Raw genomic sequence first — 21,300 nt, forward strand, 5'->3', positions numbered from 1 at the left:
GGTTCCTGTACTACTTTTGGGCGACCTCGGGGCGACTTGCATTGACTTCTATACAGAAGTCATTTGCAAGTCGCCGCTGAGGCCGCGGCAGGTCGCGGCGAGGCAAGTCGGAGTCGCCTCGCCTCGCCTGCTGTGTGAACCGGCCCTAAAACATAACATAATAAAAACATTTTAAATAATAAAAAATTAATTGCAGAGGAGGTGAATCCCTGGCCCATCTTCTCTTTTGGTGTAGCAGAGGAAGTACCAAGAGGCAGGTGTTTGAAAAGCCATAACTCAAAGTCCTATTTTTTGTTGTAGGTTTGCTTTAGCAAGGTAATAGTCACCTGCTGGTGGTCTCAGAGTGAGCTAAGCTAACCAGTACAAAATTCTGATTCCTTGAACATATAATAAAATATTATCTGCCCAATTATAAAGACACTATTACCCAGGCATTAAAGAACCACCATAGACCAAATTTACACAACATGATGGTATTTCCTCTAAACCAAATTTCAGTGTAGAGTGTAAAACTCAAACATATTCGTAATCTCTAAAAACTGGCAGATATTGAAATATTGAAATATAAAGCACAATTCTAGTTTTAAGAATATTGTTTTTCAGCAAAGGGTTGTAAAGCACAAACAAAAAGCATAAAATGATAAACCTAATAAGCCTTTTCTTACCATTCCGTTTACTTGCTGAAATATCCTGTTAGTTCAGGTGCATGCAGTACATCAATAAATGATGCCGTGTCAGTCGTTTGAACTGCAATGTGGTCTCATAGCAACTGTCTGATGCCTGATGACATCATCACACTTTTCTTCTAGCACCTGAAAACACACCGCTTTTTTTCTCTAGGAAGCTCAAGTTATTCTATCCATAGCATACCATGCAAGTGTAATAGCTTGTTGTTAGGTACACAGCAGATGTCCTATCTTTCTGAAATCTACAATAGATACAGACATCTTTGAAAATGGCCTGTCAGGTATTGGCTTGTGTTTTCAGAAAATGTGTCATATATAATTTATCATAGTAAACTTAGAAGCCCATCTCATGTGTAGATTTGATAAGCAGCCAATAGCCAAGTGAAGAAACAACACAAGGCAGACAATGCCAATGTTCATTGCAAGGCAGGGGCATAGCATTGTCAATCTGAAAAAGGAAATCCGATTCGGTTTACTGGGCCTGGTTGAAGACATAGCTCCTTCTATTGCTGAAAGCAAAGAAATAGGCCAGGCATACAAGTGCAAATTTCTTGCCTGCAACCATGGTTTGCATGTTTGTGGTTTTAATATTTGGAAGAGTTCATTAAGGCTGAATTCCAGGAATTCAGCTACTTTGTAAAAATAGCGGGTATACGAAGAGTTAAGTTCAACAAAGTGCATGCCACCTCTCTGAATTATATTTATTACTTATATAGATACATTTCTGGAGCTATTGCTATAGTTTTGGAAGCTCCAACACTGGACCTTCGGGCCTCAGCTTCTTCAGCAGCAGAGTCAATGCATCTTCTATACCCATCTCTCATTATGATCAACCTTATCTTTACGCAGAACCAGCAAGGGCCCCTCAACAGACAAGGTAGCTAGCTCAGAAATCAGAAAGATAAGAACTATAACCTGACAAGTAAGTAGTTCAAAAAGGATCTTCCTGATCTGATCAACAGGAAGTTAATGAAGCACCAACAGGACCACATTTTTTTTTCAAATATAAATTTTATTGAATTTTTCAAAGAAAGGGAGTACTGAGAAAGTACAAGACAACTATGGCTATAATAGTCAATCAAACATACATATTGGTCTTCAATAGAAAGCTTATATTCTATTTACAATATGGATGGCATAAAATACAATAGAAAAAAACATGTTAAATCATCTTATACATCACCCAATTCGACCATAGCTATTCCTTATCTCATATACATATTTTTATGATATTGCCCCAATCAACCCATGGCCGGATTATCTATGTCCTGACCACACTAGCAAGACCGGAGAGAGAGGCAGGCAGCAAATCCACTGGAGATAGAACCTTCGGTTCAGGGAGTAAAGGATGGAGAAAGCAAGAAAGGGAAAAGAGAAAGAGGAGAGGGGAAACGGGAGGTGGGGGTAAGGGGTGTTGTTGGACACAAGCGTGATGGATGAGGCAATGTTGTTACCTTTCAGTCAGTCAGTTTTCTTGTGATCTCTAAGCCCTTGTACACACGGTCGGACATTCCGACAACAAACTCCGTCAGATTTTGTCCGACGGATTTTGTCCGAAACTGGTGTTGCATACACACATTCGGACAAAGTTGACAGAAAATCTGATCGTTCGTAACGTGATGACGTTATTTAGTTACGATGGGACTACATTCAGGCTAGTAGCCAATAGCGTTGGTCTAGGAATTTGATCTGAGCATGCGTGGCACTTTGTCCAATCGGAATTCTCTACAAACGATTGGACAAAGTCCGATCGGATCAGGTTGTCGACAGTGCATTGAGGTTGGCTTGTAAATTAGAGATATCATGTAAGGACATCATTTCACGGCATAGTTTGGTGTCATCTGCAAAGACTGAAATGGTACTTTTAATCCCAGACCCTATATCATTTATAAAGATATTAAAAAGTAGGGGTACCAACACTGAACCTTGGGGTACACTACTGATAACCTTAGACCATTCAAGAATGATTAACCACCTCAATACAGTGCAGTTACACCCCCTTCCTGACCAGACCAATTTTCAGCGCTTTCACAGTTTGAATGACAATTACTCAGTCATACAACACTGTACCCATATGAAACTTGCATCCTTTTTTCCACACAAATAGAGCTTTCTTTTAGTGGTATTTAATCACTAGTGAGTTTTAAATTTTTTGTGCTATAAATAAAATAAAACGTAAATTTTGTGAAAAGAATGCCTTTTTCTTTGTTTTTGTCATAAATTTTTGCTAATTACTAATTTTTCTTCATACATTTTGGCCAAAATTTATACTGCTACATATCTTTGGTAAAAATAACCCCCACTATTATATATTATTTGTTTTTTGTGAAAGTTATAGAGTCTACAAACTATGGTGCTAATTGCTGAAAATTGATCACATTTGATCAGGCCTTCAGTACATCAGGTGTATCTCATTTCTTGAGACACTAACAAGTCAGGAAAGTACAAATACCCCCCAAATGACCCCTTTTTACAAAGTAGACATTCCAAGGTATTAAGTAAATAGCATGATGAGTTTTTTTAAGTTGTAATTTTTTCCCAAAATTCTTTGCAAAATTAAGATTTTTTTTTATTATTATTTTTTTTTACAAAATTGTCATATTATCAGGTTATTTCTCACACGCAACATATGCATACAACAAATTACACCCCAAAATACATTCTGCTACTCTTCCCGAGTACGGCGATACCACATGTGTGAGACTTTTACACAGCCTGGCCACATACAGAGCACCAACATTGATGTAGTACCTTCAGACGTTCTACAAGCAAAAATGACGCATCTCATTTCTCAACCACCTATTACACTTTTGAAGGCCCTGGAGTACCAGGACAATGGAATTGCCCATAAAATTACCCCATTTTGGAAAGCAAACACCCCAACGTATAATCTTTGAGGCATAATGAGTCTTTTGAATGGTTAATTTTTTTCCAGAAGTTTTTGGAATATGTGGAAAAAAATTAAAACGCATTTTTTTTTTACACAAAATTGTCAATTTATGAGATATTTCTAACACCTAGCATGTATATAGCAAAAATTACACCCCAAAACACATTCTGCTACTCCTCCCGAGTATGGCAATACCACATGTGTAGGACTTTTACACAGCCTCGCCACATAGAGAGGCCGAACATTGAAGTAGTACGTTCAGGTGTTCTAGGAGCATAAATGACACATCTCATTTCATTCCTACCTATCACACTTTTGAAGGTCCTGGACCACCAGGACAGTGAAATTACCCACAAAATGACCCCATTTTGGAAAGCAAACACCCCAATTTATATTCTATGAGACATGGGCTGCAAATAGGTACTGGGGTACTCTGATGGGCTGGAGATAGGTACTCTGATGGCCTGGTGACAGGTACTCGGGTACTTGGATGGCCTGGTGACAGGTACTCGGGTACTCTGATGGCCTGGTGACAGGTACTCGGGTACTCAGATGAACTGTGACAGGTACTCGGGTACTCAGATGGACTGGGACAGGTACTCGGGTACTCTGATGAGCTGTGACAGGTACTCGGGTACTTTGATGGGCTGTGACAGGTACTCGGGTACTTTGATGGGTTGTGACAGGTACTCGGGTACACTGTTAAACCGTGACAGGTACTCGGGTACCCTGATGGACTGTGACAGGTACTCGGGTACCCTGATGGACTGTGACAGGTACTCGGGTACCCTGATGGACTGTGACAGGTATTTGGGTACTCTGATGGACCGTGACAGGTACTCGGGTACCCTGATGTGCCGTGACAGGTACTCGGGTACCCTGATGTGCCGTGACAGTTACTCGGGTACTCTGATGGGCCGTGATAGGTACTCGGGTACTCTGATGGGCCGTGATAGGTACTCGGGTACTCTGATGGGCCGTGATAGGTACTCGGGTACTCTGATGGGCCGTGATAGGTACTCGGGTACTCTGATGTGCCGTGACAGGTACTCAAATACTCTGATGGACTGTGACAGGTACTCTGATGGACAGGTACTCTTTATTGGGGGGGGCGCAATCAGTGTGATTGGTGTACACTAGGCAGTAACGAGATGTTGCCGCAATCTCCTCCTCACACACGATCGGTGTGTGAGGAGGAGAACAACCCGGTAACATCTCGTTACCGCGGTTTGTTTACATTTTGGTGATCGGCTGTGATCCTTTCACAGCTGATCACGTGGGTAAACAGCCGGCCAATGCGCCGTGCACAGCCGGGGTGTGACCATCTGTGATCGGCCGTGACTTCATCACGGCCGATCACGTGGTAAACAGCCATAACCAATGGCTGTTCACCCCCTTCGGTGGCGAGCGGTGTCTCCGTGACACGCGCCACCGAAGAAACAGGGATGCGCGCGCCCGATCGCGCGCATTCCCTGTTTAAACGGGAGGCCGTCATATGACGGCCTCCCGCCACAATAGGTGCGCCGCCTGGCCGTCATTGGACGGCCGGCGGTCAGCATCTAGTTAATCACTAAATTCCCTGAATTCGGTCTTTTAGACAGTTTTCTATCCATTTACAAACTGATCTTTCCAAGCCTGTAGACTCTACTTTACACATTAGTCGCGTGTGGGGAACTGTATCGAACAAAATCCAAGTATACCACATCTCCAGCCACCCCGCTGTCCAAGGTTTTACTTAACGCCTCATAAAAAGAAATCAGATTTGTTTGACAACTTCTGTTTCATGAATCCATGCTGTTGCTTAAAATATTTTTTTTCCAGCAAGAACTCATCTATGTGGTCTTTTATTAAACTCAGTATCTTCCTGACTATAGAAGTTAAACAGGCATATAGTTACTTGGTAAATAAATATTGAATCCTGTGAAAAAATTACACAGGAGCGACGTGCTGACGTCATCGCATGCTACATCTGTTTGTAAGTACAGGTGTGTGTTCTGTAGCCAGCCGGCCACAATTTTATGCAAATTTTGGTGTTCTTTTTTGTCTATACACTGCAGCATTTTTTACTTTTAAACAAAAGTGCCCTACGGGTTTTACCTATGATTGCTCCATTTTCCCTTCTTTTGAGCAAACAATTACCTACCCTTCGCAATATCATGTGGTACCAGTGGAGAGCCGATTAAGTTGGGCTGGGTGACCTTTGCAGAGGATTTGTCGATTGGATCATGTGGGGAGAGCTTTCTGAGGAAAAGGCCCCGGCCGGGTTATGGCCATATGTGTTTTAAGTTTTCACAGCTGGCAAGCGTGCACTTCACTTGGTGGTGGGATTCCTTCAGCACAAGACACTTTATTGTGGAAAATATTCCAGCCGTCACTCAATTTGTTCACGGACTGTGGACGACTGATTTATATATTTCTATTTTTTCACTTTATTTTTATTTGTTTTTTTCTTTCTGGATTTTTATGTACATACTTATATGAATTTTTATGATCACATACATGAATTTTCATTATTTTAGATTTATAGCAATTGATATTTAGTCATTGTTTATTTACATTTGTATTGGTATTTGAATTATTGGTAATTTTTTTCACAGGATTCAATATTTATTAATTTATTATTTATTTAGTGTTCACATCATGAATTGATTTATTTTTAGGTTATTATTTTTACACATATATTTTTTGAGCACAACCTTTTTGGATTTTTATTGTTATTGGTGTGTATCTCACGTGATGTTGCTGCTATATTAGGTGTTTTTTTTGATCCAGCAAAATTCTTTGTTATAATATAGTTACTTGGTAAAGACTTTGTTCCATTCTTAAATATAGGCACCACATTGGCCCTGCACCATTCCAGTGGTACTATTTCAAGCAATAATGAGTCCCTAAAAATTGGATACAGTGGCTTTGAAATGACAGAGCTCAATTCTTTTAGGATCCATGGGTGGATGCCATCTGGTCCAGGTGCTTTATCCACCTTTATTCTGTCTAAATATTTCTGGACCATATCACTTTTGAGTCATTGTGGATCATTTGGGGCTGTTTTAATACCATCCCCATTACGGACTTGAGTTCCCCAAAGCTCCTTTGTATACACAGAACAGAAGAATGCATTTAAAAAATTTGCCTTCTCTTTGTCCCCAGTGACCCACTTTAGATTATTTTGTAAAGGGCCCACATTCTCAGACCTAAAGAATTTTTGGGGGTTTCGCCTATCTTTTGCAATCTGTCGTTCGTTTTGAATTTTTGCGTCCTTGATGTCCTTTCTACATTCTGTAATATTCTTTGTAACATTTAAACGACAATAGCGTTCCTTCATTTTTATACTTTTTAAAAGCTCTTTTTTTTATTGTTTATAGCTTTTTTAACTTTGGCCATGAGCCAAAGGAGATATGTAACAGGTATGTATGGCACCAGTGGTCAGTGCAGCCAGCTTTACAGCACAGGCAAAGGGAATGATCACTAATGCCTTCCCAGTTAAAGACACACAAACCATTTCAACCTTTAGGACTTCACTTGGAGGGGAACCTAATTCCAAATGTGAAGGGTCACGGTGCCAGATCTGGTTCACTCAACCCAAAATCTTCTGGGTCCCAAATGACGCTGTATGTACTCTTGGCTTGTTGAGTGTTCACCCAGGAGGCCAGAACTCACTTCTTGGTCACATGACGAATCCTAGTTGTCTCCCATTCCCAAACAACAGCTTTTTCTTCTCCGAAGGCCTCAGAAAAACTCTTCACAGTACCCAGAAACTAGTGTCCTTTTTTTCCATACTGAAGGACCATAGTTATACATTATAGTGAAAGGAAAGTGGCTAAAATATAGTAAGCTCCTCCTTACAGAGATATTGGACTAGGAGTGATGTCACTGAAAAATTAAGCGTCATTAAAATGCATTTAATTTGAATTTTGTTTGCCAAGTTACACAATAGGACAAGAGCTGGGACACTATACACATAAATAGACCACCTGCCCTCTTAGCATATTTCATAGAATATCTGTAATAGAGCTGTCACACATGCAGACATATTACTTACCTGTAAAAATAGTTAAACATCCATAATCAATTTAGCAATGCGGTATGTGTTGCAGAGGCCATTACATTTTTATTTAAATAAATATATATACAAACACACACACACACACACACACAACATATTTTCAATAGCGATAAAACATGTCAACAGAATTGTAGCAGATACACTGCAAAAACAAAAACCTATGGTGTTGTGGCTGTGTTTATGGTAAGCCAAATCCAAAGGAGAAAACATTTAAACTGTTCTACAACACAATTTTAGCAAAAATAAATGGTGTAAACAGTGCAATGAAACCGCTAAGGCACTATACTGGATTTGGAGCATACAGTCTACTTGTTGAAACCCTTGCGTTAAAAGCTATAGTTTCTCCCCAGCAGAATGGAGAAAACTCTTGTACTTCAGGAGCAATTCTGGCTGTTGGAGGCTGCCCTGGCATGCATTAGTTGTATCTCCCCTAAAAGAAAAGCTGCAAGGCTACAACTGCTTTGAGCTACCTAGAAATTTCTAGTAGAATCTAACTCTGGCCTTGCAAACTCTTTAAAAGCAATTGCTTGCAGGTGGATGTGAGCATTGACTTTGTTCTAGTTCTATTGCTTTCTGGGAGGAGTTCAGATGCAAGCAGCAGCAGTTCATGTTGGTCAAAACTACAAGTGAAACAAATAGGAATTCCTACCAATCTGCCTAGAGGAAGATACCACTTTAAATTGGTATCTTGGTTAAATTGGTCCACCCACAATGAACGATTCAGTATTGCTAAAATCCTAAGAGACCGGATCACCTATCAGCTTTTTTACATTTTTAAGGGCTTTGATGGAAAGTTGTTTACATTTGTCTGCCCACTTGAAGCATCCATTATAAAGAATTGCTGATCTTGTTGGCTTTTACATTTATTTTCAATAGTTCAAAACAGTGTGTATGAGCTACATTGCTAGTAAATGGAACTGCCCCTTAATTTTCCAGCAAGATTCATATAATAAATACACAGAGATCCTGTCAGTCCACAACACTATTTTACACACTGATCTCACTGAATCACGATAGCTGCAGCATCTTGATATAGACTCAGATAAAAGGTTGTCAATGTTGATAACTATTCCTAGCATTCAGAGCAGTAAATCAGTCAGGACCAGGAGAAGGAATCCAAGAGGGCACTCTGCATCTGGAGGTAATGACGTGTGGCAACACCTCAATCCCTCCCCACCTGTAGCGTGAAGACTTCAAGGGCCAAGAAAAAGCCCAGTAAAAGAAAAACACAATAAAATAACACTATGAGTGGTAAATATAAAATATGCAAAATTAAACAAATGCATAAAGAGGGAATTTACAATTGAAGAAAGAATATCTGGAGCAGTTCACAACAGAGTATGTCTTACGAAAGGAGCGAATAACAATGACATTTGTCTTCCTGCAGAACGTAAAGTGATTTTAGGAAAAGACCAACTAGCAGTCATGAGGATAACACTGTCCAAAGAATTAGAAAAAAAATCAGTCAAGTGTATGCAAGATGAACGAGAACATTTATGGTCAGCCTATGCAAAAAGACTGCCTAGCAATTATATGCTAGGGTAGGATAACTCAATCAATGCATAAATGGCAATCTGGCCTTTACATATACTCTTTGCTGTTGTGTTTTGACACCTTTTTATAATGAAAGAAGCAGTGACAATCTCAGCTGTAAAAGCATAGCATGTAAATTACGCTACTGCAGTCCTAGGTCACTATAACAAAACAGTGAGCAATTTGGTTCATTAGCATCCAGCCTAGAGCTGCCAGTCCAGGCCGAACACTATGCTCACTGCTGACTGACGTCAGTTCCGATATCGGCAACATTTGCGTTCCACGCTGGTTCTGTGGTTCCGACAGGGAAATCTGAAAAATCAACCTAATCCAGCCCGGGGGTGGGGGGTTGGCGGTGAACCGAGTTTGCGATCTTCATACGATTAATTGTGCAGCTCTAATCCAGCCATAACCGAATTAGGAGCTAACTCTTAAATGCATTTTTTTTAAAATCCTTTAAAGAAACCATTGGAGTCTGCATTGCTCTACACTCAGAACAAAAGTCAACAGCACACAGGATGACTGCTGCTTGCAGGGTTTAAGGAAGGCTGTAAAAGCTGGTACACAAGGGCCAAATATCAGCCAGTTCAACAGAAACCGTCTGACATTCGGCCAGTGTGTACAGCAGCCTGTCTGACTTCTGTTGAACGGGCAATGCTGGAAAACCAGCAGATGACCTGCATCTGATCAGTGTTCACAGCCAATGGCAGCCGCCTGTCAGAACACAATACCACAGTGGGGGAGATCTATCATCACTTGTGATCTGTCAAGTTTTTTTTCATTCAGCCCAATGGGTTGAACGAAAAAAAAAAAATTATCGTGTGTACTAGAGCTGCACGATTTTGGCTAAGATGAGAATCATAATGTTTTTGCTTAGAATAAAGATCATCATTCTTGTGGCGTAACATCTTCTTTCACATTATACAAAAAAAATTGGGCTAACTTTACTATTTAGTTTTTTTTTTTTATTCATTAATTTCAAGTGTATTTTTTCCTAAACCACCATTTTATTTTCTAGGGTCTCTGCTAAAAAAAAAAAAAAGAATTTTTTTTTATATATTTATTTATATATTTATTCTCATGTTTCCAAGTACATTTTCTAGCAGAAAATGATTTTTATTGCTCATGCACACGGACGTTTTAAAAAACTGGCTGCAAAGCTAGCTCCGATGCCTGGAAAAATCGTTGTTAAAAACGTGATTTTTACTGCGTTTTGCATTGGCGTTTTTTAGCGTTAGCGTTAAGTAGCGTTTTTTAAGAAACACATCTCTTGGCTATAGCACTCAGAAAACATGTTGCGCGTTTATGCGCGTTTTCCCGCGATTCGCGTTTTTACAGCTCTAGCTCCACGCCACGGAACGCACTGGTCCTGGGTTTTTTTTACAGCTTAAAAACGCCTATGCCATTTGCAGCTCAAAAACGCCTAGGTGGACATGAAGCCATAGACTAACATGGACAGCCGTTTTTAAGCTGCAAAAAAAGCTCAAAAAAGTGGCTGTAAAAACGTCTGTGTGCATGAGGCCTTACTTGTAAGCAGCAAATGTCAGAAAAGGTTTGGTCTTTAAATGGTTAAACCTCCTTCATTTACACCAGAGTTCTTTCCTCTACTTATTTGCATGAAGTGATTAACCAGTTGCCGACCGCCGCACGACGATGTACGTCGACAGCATGGCACGGGCAGGCATATTGGCGTACATGTACGTCCCTTGCCTCCCGTGGGTCGGGGGCCCGATCGGACCCCCGCCCGGTGCCTGCGGCGGTCGGTTTTCGTCCGGGAGCGATCCGGGACGAGGGGGCGGCCATTCATTCATGGCCACCCCCTCGCGATCGCTCCCGACGAATAGGAATCCCCCGTGACATCACTTCCTCTCCTGTAATGTAAACACAGGAGAGGAAGTGATGTATTCTCTCCTCCGTGTCGGTATTTTTCGTTCCGACACGGAGGAGAGCGGATCGGTGAGTTGCACCAACACTCTACACACACAGTAGAACATGCCAGGCACACTCACACCCCCCCGATCACCCCCCCAATTACCCCTGCCCCCCAGTCACAGTGACACCAATGTCATTTTTTTTTTTTTTTGCATTGGTGTCATTTGTGACTGTAATAACTGTTAGGGCAGTTAGGGTTAGCCCCCTTTAGTTCTAAATGTACCCCCCTAACCCCCCCAATAAAGGTTTAACCCCGTGATCACCCCCCGTCGCCAGTGTCACTAAGGCTGGGTTCACATTGCAGCGGTTTATGAGAACGAATGTGATTCGCACCGCACTGCAGTGCAAATCACATCCAATCTCTGTGCGATTCGAGTTCAGCCATTCGCCGCACCCGCCGCAAATTCGCACGGGACCCTTTTTTTGGCCCGCAGCAGAATCGGATCGCATGGGTGTTCACATCATGCGATCCGAGTTTGCAGATCGCACTGCGATATGCGAACTGATCTGGGGGTGTCAGTAACATTTCACTGACACTCCCAGCAGTCCGCATAGGGCAGTGTGAACTGCCGCCGGGAAGCATGCGATGCGGGAACCCGCCGCGGATTCGCGGCGTTTCCGCATCGCTCCAGTGTGAACCCAGCCTAATAAGCGATCATTTTTCTGATCGCCGTATTAGTGTCACAGGTGACGCTAGTTAGGCAGGTAGGTATTTAGGTTCGCCGCAGCTTTTTATAGCGCCAGGGACCCCCATATACTACCGCATAAAGCCCCCTGATTGCCCCCTAGTTAACCCTTTCACCAGTGATCACCATATAACTGTTACAGGTGACGCTGGTTGGTTAGTTATTTTTTTATAGTTTCAGGGCACCCGCCATTTATTACCTAATAAAGGTTTAACCCCCTGATCACCCGGCGGGTGTCATTTGTGACTAATAACTGTTAGGGCAGTTAGGGTTAGCCCCCTTTAGTTCTAAGGTACCCCCCTAACCCCCCCAATAAAGGTTTAACCCCGTGATCACCCCCCGTCGCCAGTGTCACTAAGGCTGGGTTCACATTGCAGCGGTTTATGAGAACGGATGTGATTCGCACCGCACTGCAGTGCAAATCACATCCGATCTCTGTGCGATTCGAGTTCAGCTATACAGATAGTATGGCTGAATTCGTGTCGCACCCGCCGCAAACTCGCACGGGACCCTTTTTTTGGTCCGCAGCAGAATCGGATCGCATGGGTGTTCACACCATGCGATCCAAGTTTGCAGATCGCACTGCGATATGCGAACTGATCTGGGGGTGTCATTAACATTTCACTGACACTCCCAGCAGTTCGCATAGGGCAGTGTGAACTGCCGCCGGGAGGCATGCGATGCGGGAACGCGCCGCGCATTCGTGGCGTTCCCGCATCGCTCCAGTGTGAACCCAGCCTAATAAGCGATCGTTTTTCTGATCGCTGTATTAGTGTCACAGGTGACGCTAGTTAGGCAGGTAGGTATTTAGGTTCGCCGCAGCTTTTTATAGCGCCAGGGACCCCCATATACTACCGCATAAAGCCCCCTGATTGCCCCCTAGTTAACCCTTTCACCAGTGATCACCATATAACTGTTACAGGTGACGCTGGTTGGTTAGTTATTTTTTTATAGTTTCAGGGCACCCGCCATTTATTACCTAATAAAGGTTTAACCCCCTGATCACCCGGCGGGTGTCATTTGTGACTAATAACTGTTAGGGCAGTTAGGGTTAGCCCCCTTTAGTTCTAAGGTACCCCCCTAACCCCCCCAATAAAGGTTTAACCCCGTGATCACCCCCCGTCGCCAGTGTCACTAAGGCTGGGTTCACATTGCAGCGGTTTATGAGAACGGATGTGATTCGCACCGCACTGCAGTGCAAATCACATCCGATCTCTGTGCGATTCGAGTTCAGCTATACAGATAGTATGGCTGAATTCGTGTCGCACCCGCCGCAAACTCGCACGGGACCCTTTTTTTGGTCCGCAGCAGAATCGGATCGCATGGGTGTTCACACCATGCGATCCAAGTTTGCAGATCGCACTGCGATATGCGAACTGATCTGGGGGTGTCATTAACATTTCACTGACACTCCCAGCAGTTCGCATAGGGCAGTGTGAACTGCCGCCGGGAGGCATGCGATGCGGGAACGCGCCGCGCATTCGTGGCGTTCCCGCATCGCTCCAGTGTGAACCCAGCCTAATAAGCGATCGTTTTTCTGATCGCTGTATTAGTGTCACAGGTGACGCTAGTTAGGCAGGTAGGTATTTAGGTTCGCCGCAGCTTTTTATAGCGCCAGGGACCCCCATATACTACCGCATAAAGCCCCCTGATTGCCCCCTAGTTAACCCTTTCACCAGTGATCACCATATAACTGTTACAGGTGACGCTGGTTGGTTAGTTATTTTTTTATAGTTTCAGGGCACCCGCCATTTATTACCTAGTCTCACTAGTGTACCCCTAAATTTAGGGGTGTCTACTTTCCAAAATGGGGTCATTTGGGGGGGGTTTGTGCCATCTTGGCATTTTATGGCCTTCAAAACTGTAACGCCCTTAGAAAGCCTGAAGGCGGTGCTTGGTTTTCGGGGCCCCGTACGCGGCTAGGCTCCCAAAAAGTCCCACATATGTGGTATCCCCGTACTCAGGAGAAGCAGCAGAATTTATTTTGGGGTGTCATTTCACATATGCCCATGGCATGCGTGAGCAATATATCATTTAGTGACAACTTTGTGAAAAAAAAAAAAAAAAAAAAGTTTGTAATTTTCCCGCAACTTGTGGCAAAATATAAAATATTCCATGGACTCAACATGCCTCTCAGCAAATAGCTTGGGGTGTCTACTTTCTAAAATGGGGTCATTTGTGGGGGTTTTGTGCCATCTTGGCATTTTATGGCCTTCAAAACTGTAATAGGTAGTGAGAAGTGAACTCAAAAATTTACGCCCTTAGAAAGCCTGAAGGCGGTGCTTGGTTTTCGGGGCCCCGTACGCGGCTAGGCTCCCAAAAAGTCCCACATACAGTGGTGTGAAAAAGTGTTTGCCCCCTTCCTAATTTCCTGTTCCTTTGCATGTTTGTCACACTTAAGTGTTTCGGAACATCAAACCAATTTAAACAATAGTCAAGGACAACACAAGTAAACACAAAATGCAATTTGTAAATGAAGGTGTTTATTATTAAAGGTGAAAAAAAATCCAAACCATCATGGCCCTGTGTGAAAAAGTGATTGCCCCCCTTGTTAAAACATACTATAACTGTGGTTGTCCACACCTGAGTTCAATTTCTCTAGCCACACCCAGGCCTGATTATTGCCACACCTGTTCACAATCAAGGCATCACTTAAATAGGAGCTGCTTGACACAGTAAGGTCCACCAGAAGATCCTTAAAAGCTACACATCATGCCGAGACCCAAAGAAATTCAGGAACAATTGAGAAAGAAAGTAATTGAGATCTATCAGTCTGGAAAGGGTTATAAAGCCATTTCCAAAGCTTTGGGAATCCAGCGAACCACAGTGAGAGCCATTATCCACAAATGGCGAAGACATGGAACAGTGGTGAACCTTCCCAGGAGTGGCCGGCCGCCCAAAATTACCCCAAGAGCGCAGCGATGACTCATCCAAGAGGTCACAAAAGACCCCACAACAACGTCCAAGGAACTGCAGGCCTCACTTGCCTCAGTTAAGGTCAGCGTTCATGCCTCCACCATCAGGAAAAGACTGGGCAAAAATGGCCTGCATGGCAGAATTCCAAGGAGAAAACCACTGCTGAGCAAAAAGAACATCAAAGCTCGTCTCAATTTCTCCACAACACATCTTGATGATCCCCAAGACTTTTGGGACAACATTCTGTGGACCGATGAGACAAAAGTGGAACTCTTTGGAAGGTGTGTGTCCAAGTATATCTGGCGTAGAAGGAACACTGCATTTCATAAAAAGAACATTATACCAACAGTAAAATATGGTGGTGGTAGTGTGATGGTCTGGGGCTGTTTTGCTGCTTCAGGACCTGGAAGACTTGCCGTGATAAAAGGAACTATGAATTCTGCTGTCTATCAAGAGATCCTGAAGGAGAATGTCCGACCATCTGTTCGTGTACTCAAGCTGAAACGAACTTGGGTTCTGCAGCAGGACAATGATCCTAAACACACCAGCAAGTCCACCACCGAATGGCTGAAGAAAAACAAAATGAAGACTTTGGAGTGGCCTAGCCAAAGTCCTGACCTGAATCCTATTGAGATGTTGTGGTATGACCTTAAAAAGGCCGTTCATGCTCGAAAACCCTCTAATGTAACTGAATTAGGACAATTCTGCAAAGATGAGTGGGCCAAAATTCCTCCAGGACGCTGTAAAAGCCTCATTGCACGTTATCGCAAACGCTTGGTTGCAGTTGTTGCTGCTAAGGGTGGCCCAACCAGTTATTAGGTTTAGGGGGCAATCACTTTTTCACACAGGGCCATGATGGTTTGGATTTTTTTTCACCTTTAATAATAAACACCTTCATTTACAAATTGCATTTTGTGTTTACTTGTGTTGTCCTTGACTATTGTTTAAATTGGTTTGATGTTCCGAAACACTTAAGTGTGACAAACATGCAAAGGAACAGGAAATGAGGAAGGGGGCAAACACTTTTTCACACCACTGTATGTGGTATCCCCGTACTCAGGAGAAGCAGCAGAATTTATTTTGGGGTGTCATTTCACATATGCCCATAGCATATGTGAGCAATATATCATTTAGTGACAACTTTGTGTAAAAAAAAAAAAAAAAATTTTTTTTTTGTCATTATTCAATCGCTTGAGGCAAAAAAATAAAATATTCAATGGGCTCAACATGCCTCTTATCAATTTCCTTAGGGGGTCTACTTTCCAAAATGGGGTCATTTGGGGGGGTTTTGTACTGCCCTGCCATTTTAGCACCTCAAGAAATGAGATAGGCAGTCGTAAACTAAAAGCTGCGTAAATTCCAGAAAACGTACCTTAGTTTGTAGATGTGACAACTTTTGCGCAAACCAATAAATATACAATTATTGACTTTTTTTTTACCAAAGACATGTGGCTGAATACATTTTGGCCTAAATGTATGACTAAAATTGAGTTTATTGGATTTTTCTAATAACAAAAAGTAGAAAATATCATTTTTTTTCAAAATTTGCGGTCTTTTTACGTTTATATCGCAAAAAATAAAAATCGCAGAGGCAATCAAATACCATCAAAAGAAAGCTCTATTTGTGGGAAGAAAAGGACGCAAATTTTGTTTGGGTACAACATTGCATGACCGCGCAATTACCAGTTAAAGCAGCGCAGTGCCAAAGTGTAAAAAGACCTCTGGTCATTTACCAGCAAAATGGTCCGGTCTGAAAAGTGGTTAATCACTTCCATATAGGGTATTTTCACCCCCCTCCTGCCCAGGCCAATTTTTAGCTTTCAGCGCTGTCACACTTTGAATGGCAATTGCGCCGCGGTCATGCGACGTTGTACCCAAATTACATTTTTATAATTTTTTCCCCCCAAAAATAGAGCTTTCTTTTGGTGGTATTTGATCACCCCTGCTTTTTTTAGTTTTTGCGCTATGAACAAAAAAGAGCATCAATTTTGAAAAAAACAAACACAATATTTATTACTTTTTGCTGTTAGAAAGAACTGCGACATGCGGTTTTGAAGATTGGGAAGGGAGAAAGATTGTGATTTTGATTCTTAACGATTAATCGTGCAGCTCTAGTATTTACCAAGATTAAGCGGGGGGACAACACACACATGGGTGTTGCCTATACTAAGTGCCGCCCAATGCAAATGGCAATCCAGCAGCCTCACAGCTTAATTACTACCAGCTTCAAGACTGGTACTAAACATACAGTACTTCACTTGCCTTTTGTCTTTACATCTTATGGTCAAGCAAAAAATTTTCCTAATTTACAGATAGAAACATCAGTGTTCCAGGTTAGGTTTCAGCAACATCCTTCCTTTTCTAGTTTATAAAAAAAAAAACAAATATATATATATACATATAAATATATAAAAACTGAAAGTTTGGCATTTAAAAGCAAAATTATAGTCAAGTCCAGCTCAGCACTTCCTGGAGCCTTCAGAAAGTCCTCTGATCCCCAAATTCCTATCATCTCTCTATTTGGCATGATACTGGGCAAAAACATTGGTTTGCATCTTGAACAATAAATAATGTGGCAGCCGAGCATGTCAGTATATAAATAAGGCAGAGATCTCAAAGCTTGATGAATATATTGTCCTGGTTCCGCTTCTGCACACAGTCATTCAGCGGAAAGACTGTGGAAATTGAAAGGTCTACGATGCCCTGGCAAAGTTCTGCATACAATTTCCTGTAAAAAAAAAAAAAAATGATATGCATTAAAATGTAAAAAAGCCATACTCTCAATTATATAGTCCAAAATAGTTATTATTTCTATACATATAGATAGTTGTGAAACACTATAGGGTCCTTTAATTTATATACCAATATTTTTTCTAGACATATTTTTGGCCACATCTTAGACCTTTTGACAAATGCCCCTTCCAGCCAGTGCTGCTCATCCGGGTGTCTCCCCTTGTTGTATCTATTCGCCTGTGCTCCCTCAGCTCCCGAGCAGGACACCTTTTGCCACCACCATGACAACAATGGTGAGTGACCCAGCCCAGTGGCTTAGTGAGTATGAGGTCTCCGATTTGTGGACCTCCCTTGCCAATTACTATATTTTTAGTTTCCCCTTTTGCCCTCACCAACATATACTTATTTCATTATATTTAATTTTTGTTCCAGACAAGACAAATATGCATCTGCCCCTGAAGAGCGAGCAAAATACTTGCGAAACGCGTAGGACAACAGCAATGCTCTTGATACATTCATACTGCTGGGTACTTCCCGTCGGGACATCATTAATGCTTTTCATATGTTTATTTTGTTGGGTATTTCTGTTGTGTGCATTGTGGTTCATATATTGTTCCATACGTGTATAACCTTCTACCTCCCTCATATTATGTGTACATATATTAATTGATCTATTTATTTATGATGAATTTTATTATCTCATGGATGTATTTGGAATGTAGTCATTTGAGATTTGTTTTTACCACTGCTGTTAACTTGGCTACTATGCCGGGTAACGCACATTTATTGTAGTTCCCAATTGGTTACACAGCATTATGTAATTAATAAATTAAAGTTTTTTACATTTCCGTGTGAACATATGCCTACTCTCTCCCACCTCATTTTAAAGTCCTAGGGCAATCTATCCTTTTCTTTTGCAAAATAGTTATTACAACCATTTCTTATTATCTGAATTGCACCTATTATAGCTCCAGGCTTGCTGGATTCAGTTAAATTCACAGTGAAATAAGCTTCAATATAAAATATATTCTCAAAGAACAGGGAATGTGCAGTCTCTAAAGCATTGCACCTGTGTTGAGCAGATTGTGGGTGCCATGGAAGATTCCTGCAGACTTGTCAGTGTATCTGTCTGGGGCAGACAGAACCACACACACACACACACACACACACACACACACACACACACACACACACGAAGAGACAATGAACTACCAGAGCACTCAACAGCGCAATGGTAGTTGAGAACTGCAAGCCAACAGCTACAAAGGCCATCTGTACTTATAGTTTCCCTTCCATAGAACTCTGAATGAATGATGCGGCCGGACAGGCGAAGCTCCATGCGGCTGGATGACATTTTTATTTTTTTTTATCTTGACAGCGAGCGGGAGGAGAAGCAAGTACATGTTAAATGTTCCACCCTAAAAACCAGGTGAACTTATCCTTTAACAAAAAAAATGTATTTGAAGCTTCATAAAAAGTGAAGGGGTCTATTCAGTGCTGGGACAAGGCCATCTGGTGCCCAGGGCGAAGATGGCAAACAGACCCCTCTATTCAGTGCAGACCCCCCCCATTCAGTGCAGACATCCCCTTTAGTGTAGCCCCTGTTCAATGCAGACCCCCCTTTAGTGTAGCCCCCGCTCAGTGCAGATGCCCCCTTTAGTGCAGACCCCCCTTTAGTGTAGCCCCCGTTCAGTGCAGACCCCCTGTTCAGTGCAGACGCCCCCTTCAGTGTAGCCCCTGTTCAGTGCAGGCCCCCCTTTAGTGTAGCCTCCCCTTCAGTGTAGTGTGCAGACGCGCCCCCCCCCATTCAGTACCTCAGATCAGCGCGGCGACACATGCTCAGCAGATCCCCTCCCCCTGTTCACACATAAACAGAGGAGGGGGAGGCGGCTTCACTCTCAGTGTCCACCTGCACCCCCCCCCCTGCATCACAATATAGATCGCCTCTCCCTGCCTGTGCCTGTCACTGCACCGCTGCCTAAACCCATGGCGCTGCCACTGATTCAATTGTGGAGGGGGGTGCCGGCCTGACACCCCCCCAGTGTATAATACCTGGGACGGCCCGCCCCCCAGTTAGTACGCCTCTGCACTGGGGACCTCTTTGAAAGCAGGCACAGCTCTGCAGTTTTGTAGGGGCGGCCGGCAGTAGTCACTTGTTGCCCAGAAAGTTTAATAGTACACTGGCAGCACTGCGCCCCCTTCCTACAATAAATTTCTCCGCCCAGGGCATCTGTCTCTTCCGGCCACCCCTTGTACCGGCCCTGGGTCTATTTATAAAAGGTGGAAACTGTCAAAAAGGCTGTTTTTTTGTCTTTGATGGAGGATAATACACTTTTCTCCTAGATTATAATCATAATATATTGCTGACCTTGCCTGTTTTCGTGAAGCGTGCATAGATTTTGGGTGAATTTTCACATACCGTATATACTAGAGTATAAGCCGAGATTTTCTGCCCCTTTTTTTAGGCTGAAAGTGCCCCCCTCGGCTTATACTCGAGTCACCGCCGTCTGCCTACCTGATCAGCGTGTCGTGCAGACAGACGGCGGCCATTCCACTGTTCAAAAGCCACGCCTCCCTGTCTGTGATAGGCGGAACACTCAATAGGTCGACTCGAATATAAGCCGAGGCCCCTAATTTACCACAAAAAAACTGGGAAAACTTATTGACTCGTGTATAAGCCGAAGATGAGACATGCAGCAGCTACTGTTACAGCTTAAAAGAGTGGAAAAGAGGGTCAACAATGCCCATCTGCAGCTGCATACCTCCCTGTGTCCATTGCAGCCTACCTGTGTCCTGTGCATGCCTCCGTGTGCCAATCTGCAGCCTCTGTGTCCTTCTGCAGCTCTGTGCCCATCTGCAGCTCCGTGTGCCATTTTGCACCGATCAGCATGTCATAAAAACATACGGCGGCCATTCCAGGATTCAAAAGCCGCACCTCTCCTCCTCGTCTGTGACAGACGGCGGCCATTCCACTGTTCAAAAGCCGTGCCTCCCTGTCTGTGATAGGCGGAACACTCAATTTCCCAGCAGTCAGTGTTCCGCCTATCACGGACATCCTCTCATCCTCGTCCGTAGTATGAGGATGAGTGGATGTCCGTGATAGGCGGAACACTGACTGCTGGGAAATTGAGTGTTCCGCCTATCACAGACAGGGAGGCACGGCTTTTGAACAGTGGAATGGCCGCCGTCTGTCACAGACGAGGAGGAGAGGTGCGGCTTTTGAATCCTGGAATGGCCGCCGTATGTTTTTATGACATGCTGATCGGTGCAAAATGGCACACGGAGCTGCAGATGGGCACAGAGCTGCAGAAGGACACAGAGGCTGCAGATTGGCACACAGAGGCATGCACAGGACACAGGTAGGCTGCAATGGACACAGGGAGGTACACAGGGAGTATGCAGCTGCAGATGGGCATTGTTGACCCTCTTTTTCACTCTTAAGCTGTAACAGTAGCTGCTGCATGTCTCATCTTCGGCTTATACACGAGTCAATAAGTTTTCCCAGTTTTTTTGTGGTAAATTAGGGGCCTCGGCTTATTTTCGAGTCGACCTATACTTGAGTATATACGGTAGATTGCCTATTAATGAACTGGCAGACAAATGATTTTGGGGTTTTGCAGGTGGTAAAATATACAGTTTTTTTTTTTTCTCCATTTCTGTAGTGATGTATAATAGTGTTGGGAGGCTAAAGTAGAAAATAGTGTTCTGAGGCCTATCACACCACTTGGGGTCCATGCACAATAGGAGCAGAAAAAATGCCAGAACCTCTGCCAGAAAAAAACTGCATAAATAGCTCATATTGCACAGGTGTTTAGAAGAGTTTATGGACATTTTCTTTTCATTTTTTTTTTTTTTTATTCC

The 21,300-nt window shown here is 42.9% G+C and overlaps 1 protein-coding gene across 1 annotated transcript in view; it reads right to left on the minus strand.

The window, feature by feature from the left end:
• Positions 1-16,318: 16,318 nt before the first annotated feature.
• TTL (tubulin tyrosine ligase) overlaps positions 16,319-21,300 on the minus strand; it is a 28,805-nt gene continuing 23,823 nt past the window's right edge. The window contains exon 7 of the mRNA XM_077486119.1: positions 16,319-17,434. Coding sequence (XP_077342245.1) covers positions 17,320-17,434 — 115 coding nt within the window. The 3' untranslated portion in view covers positions 16,319-17,319. The remainder of the gene's footprint in view (positions 17,435-21,300) is intronic.

Source organism: Lithobates pipiens, unplaced genomic scaffold, assembly GCF_037356315.1.
Source record: "Lithobates pipiens isolate NorthernLeopardFrog02 unplaced genomic scaffold, aLitPip1_a1.2 Scaffold_18, whole genome shotgun sequence".
Taxonomy (NCBI): domain Eukaryota; kingdom Metazoa; phylum Chordata; class Amphibia; order Anura; family Ranidae; genus Lithobates; species Lithobates pipiens.